The sequence below is a fragment of the Priapulus caudatus genome, unplaced genomic scaffold (genome assembly GCF_000485595.1).
Source record: "Priapulus caudatus unplaced genomic scaffold, Priapulus_caudatus-5.0.1 Scaffold1639, whole genome shotgun sequence".
Taxonomy (NCBI): Eukaryota; Metazoa; Priapulida; class Priapulimorpha; order Priapulimorphida; family Priapulidae; genus Priapulus; species Priapulus caudatus.
In genome coordinates this window covers 88,189-91,939 of record NW_014578700.1, presented here as the reverse complement: position 1 = coordinate 91,939, position 3,751 = coordinate 88,189, and the positions used below count along the sequence as shown (strand labels likewise).

The 3,751-nt window shown below is 40.3% G+C and overlaps 1 protein-coding gene across 1 annotated transcript in view; it reads right to left on the bottom strand.

The window, feature by feature from the left end:
• LOC106817225 (voltage-dependent calcium channel subunit alpha-2/delta-3-like) overlaps positions 1 to 3,166 on the bottom strand; it is an 11,127-nt gene extending 7,961 nt beyond the window's left edge. The window contains exons 1-4 of the mRNA XM_014821889.1: positions 3,114 to 3,166; positions 2,369 to 2,425; positions 1,778 to 1,858; positions 1,549 to 1,623 (exon numbers count right to left, since the gene is read on the bottom strand). Coding sequence (XP_014677375.1) covers positions 1,549 to 1,623; positions 1,778 to 1,858; positions 2,369 to 2,425; positions 3,114 to 3,134 — 234 coding nt within the window. The 5' untranslated portion in view covers positions 3,135 to 3,166. The remainder of the gene's footprint in view (positions 1 to 1,548; positions 1,624 to 1,777; positions 1,859 to 2,368; positions 2,426 to 3,113) is intronic.
• Positions 3,167 to 3,751: the final 585 nt, after the last annotated feature.

The following is a 3,751-nucleotide window of genomic DNA, read 5'->3' as shown; positions in this document are numbered from 1 at the left end:
CTTGTTGTGGTACTCGCCTCGTTCTGCACCGGCTACTGAGCACCGCATCCTGCTACGTACTAATCACCCCCATAACCTATAGCTATAGTCGCTGTTGTGTCTATATATATATACATATAATATGTATAAAAATGTATATCAAAGTAAATATAACTATATTTAGAGACGATGTATATTTATAGAACGATTTCGGGGGCGGCGCGCGCGTGCTTCACATCTTACTTCCACATCGATGTAGTCATCCCCGTGTGCGTCGTAGTTTCTATCGTAGACTGTGTTGTTCTGGGTCATCTGCTACACGCGCCCGTGCGGGCAAAGAAAATCCACATAATATATGAAAATCATGATGATATTACGATATAAACGTGTGCTATCGCGCAACAATGGGCAGTAACACTCTCTCGTATGTAATATCATGCGAAGCGGCAGAGAAATCTTTACAGAACCGCGTGAGATTATATCATCGATATTTCCACGACATTCAACCGTCGCTTATTACAAACTTCTATGGCAAATCGAATTGTTAACGTGTTTAAGCATAATATAGCGACTACATTGTGTAAGCCTAACGACTGTCAATCACGACACCGTATACCAATCAGTCGGATACAGACACATCGAAAACCAGCGAACAATCAATACGCAACACCGAATGGAAGCTGCTAAGGCTTCGTGTGAGTGTATATATAGACACAACAGCGACTATAGCTATAGGTTATGGGGGTGATTAGTACGTAGCAGGATGCGGTGCGCAGTAGCCGGTGCAAGACGAGGCGAGTACCACAACAAGTAAAGTATATATATATATATACACATATATATATATATATACACACACATATATATCTATACACATATATATATATACATATATATACGCACGTAGATCCTCCGAGCTCCACGTAAACTATACATGCATCTCACGCGGTGGCAGGAGCTCATGAGAACGAATGGCTACTATCAACAGCTCATAATAACTCTCTATTATCAGCTCTTGCTACTATGTTAATCATACGACCAATGCTAATACTACGTTAGAGAAGCGGAGGCAGGAGCATGGGGGCAGTTTGTCTGAGGGGAGAGAAACTTGTCTGATGTCGGCGCTCTTTCGTTAGCTGAATAAAATATGTTCGTGTACATCGCCTCACGGATACAATTTGAGCTAAGTGCAAAATTCACGTCATTCCCACGGCTGAGCCTCAGGTGACTTTACAGATAAAGTAAAATTAAACCTGCGAGGCGGATAAAAAACCGGATTTGCGCTTTTTTGCCGCTTAGCCTTCACTTTACACATATATACTGTCACCACTCGTGTCTAGACCACGATTATTATTATTATTATTATTATTATTATTATTAATTCTTTATTGCATGTAATTCAAATACACCTATATATATACTGAAGACAGTCTTTTTCATCGAGAAAGAAATATTATCATCTGGCAAACTAATTTGGCTTACTTTGGCTATTCGGGTGCGTGTGATTGTAGTTAACATAATACTAGTTAATTAACGTGGATGCAGCATATGCAGGTTAGGAGTGCTTACGATCGGCCTCAGGTCCGGATGAAAGAGAATGTAGCCGTTGTTCGTTATGGCAAACGAATATCCGTTCGGCCCCAACTGCAACAAATGCAACAAGCTGTAACAAACTGCAACAAATTGCAACAAACTGCAACAAACTGCCAGCAGATAAGCAGACAAAATACAAAGATGAAAAAAAACATTTCGCTTGTGTAGAAGCATGTGAGCAGCGGCAGTATGTGACGTCACATACCTGGAATTGCGGAGTCAGTTTCAACAGCTCCTTTAGAGGCACGTCTGTTCCCATGACACCTAGTAGGTGGCCATACTCGGCCTGCGAGGCAAGATACAATAGATTAATTAATTAATCAATTGATCGATTGATAGGTAGAATTATATTTTCGTCAAATCTTGTCCGGTCTTTAGAATTTTGGTGGCATTTTAAAGCGGGGACTTCAAAAACTCCAAACTTCTTGGCTCATTTTGTTGCAATCGGTCACATTTATGGTCGCTGTCGCCAGTTTGCGGGCAACTGCTGGTATATATTTCTACCTATCTGACCAAGTGAAATTCTAAACCCGAAGTAATTCGATTCTTGTTCTGCCTCTTACTCACTCTGAACTCTAGTAAACCTGCATCAACATCCGCGTAACGTCAAACCATCACCTAATAAATTTATGAAGCCTTGCGTGTCGCCCGGGTGTTTGTTACAACAGCGCGCGAACAATGCAATCGGCGTAAGATTAGCGCAAATTTAAAATCTCAAATTAAGATTTAAATTAATTAACGTATCTCTCGTCGCTCGCGTCATGGATAGAAGCTGCAGCTGCTGCTACACACCCACCGTTGTCGGATTGCGACCAAACACGGGCTGAGCTACTGACGTCATCATCCGGAGATCCTGAAACGAGATGCGGCCGCAGGGCGGCGCTGCTGTCATTTTCGCGCAGCAATTCAGCAGCAATTACGGTCGGCATATGCGTATCCGCGCGACGTCATGGTACGTCACGCAACGAACTCGGGTATTTCCGAAGTTGAATGCATGCAGCCTGCTGATGGTGCTGGTGGTTGCGCATGGTCATATTCCATACTACGCATATCAACTTCCGCATCAGACTTTCCGTATATCAAGGAATACGTTGTAGATACTGACAGATATCTATCTATCTATCTATCTATCTATCTATCTATCTATCTATCTATCTATCTATCTTATCTATCTATCTATCATGCTATCTATCTATCTATCTATCTATCTATCTATCTATTATCTATCATCTATCTAATCTAATCTATCATTATCTATCTAATCTATCTATCTATCTATCATATCTATCTATCTATCTATCTATCTATCTATCTATCTATCTATCTATCTATCTATCTATCTGCTCTCGTCTCTTATATATATATATATATCATATATATAGTACTATATATATAATCAAGAGTACATAACGGGAGAATATATATATATATATACATATAATATGTATAAAAATGTATATCAAGTAAATATAACTATATTTAGAGACGATGTATATTTATAGAAACGATTTCGGGGGCGGCGCGCGTGCTTCACATCTTACTTCCACATTCGATGTAGTCATCCCGTGTGCGTCGTAGTTTCTATCGTAGACTGTGTTGTTCTGGTCATCTGCTACACGCCGCGCGTGCGGGCAAAGAAAATCCACATAATATATGAAAATCATGATGATATTACGATGATAAACGTGTGCTATCGCGCAACAATGGGCAGTAACAGTCTCTCTCGTATGTAATATCGATGCGAAGCGCAGAGAAATCTTTACAGAACCGCGTGAAATTATATCATCGATATTTCCACGACATTCACACCGTCGCTTATTACAAACTTCTATGGCAAATCGAATTGTTAACTGTGTTTAAGGCATAATATAGCGACTACATTGTGTAAGCCTAACGACTGTCAAATCACGAACACCGTATACCAAATCAGTCGGATACAGACACATCGAAAACCAGCGAACAATCAAATACGCAACAGCCCGAATGGAAGCGCTAAAGGCTTCGTGTGAGTGTATATATAGACACAACAGCGGACTATAGCTATAGGTTATGGGGGTGATTAGTACGTAGCACAGGATGCGGTGCTCAGTAGCGCGTGCAGAAACGAGGCGAGTACCACAACAAGTAAAGTAATATATATATATACACATATATATATATACACAACACATATATCTTA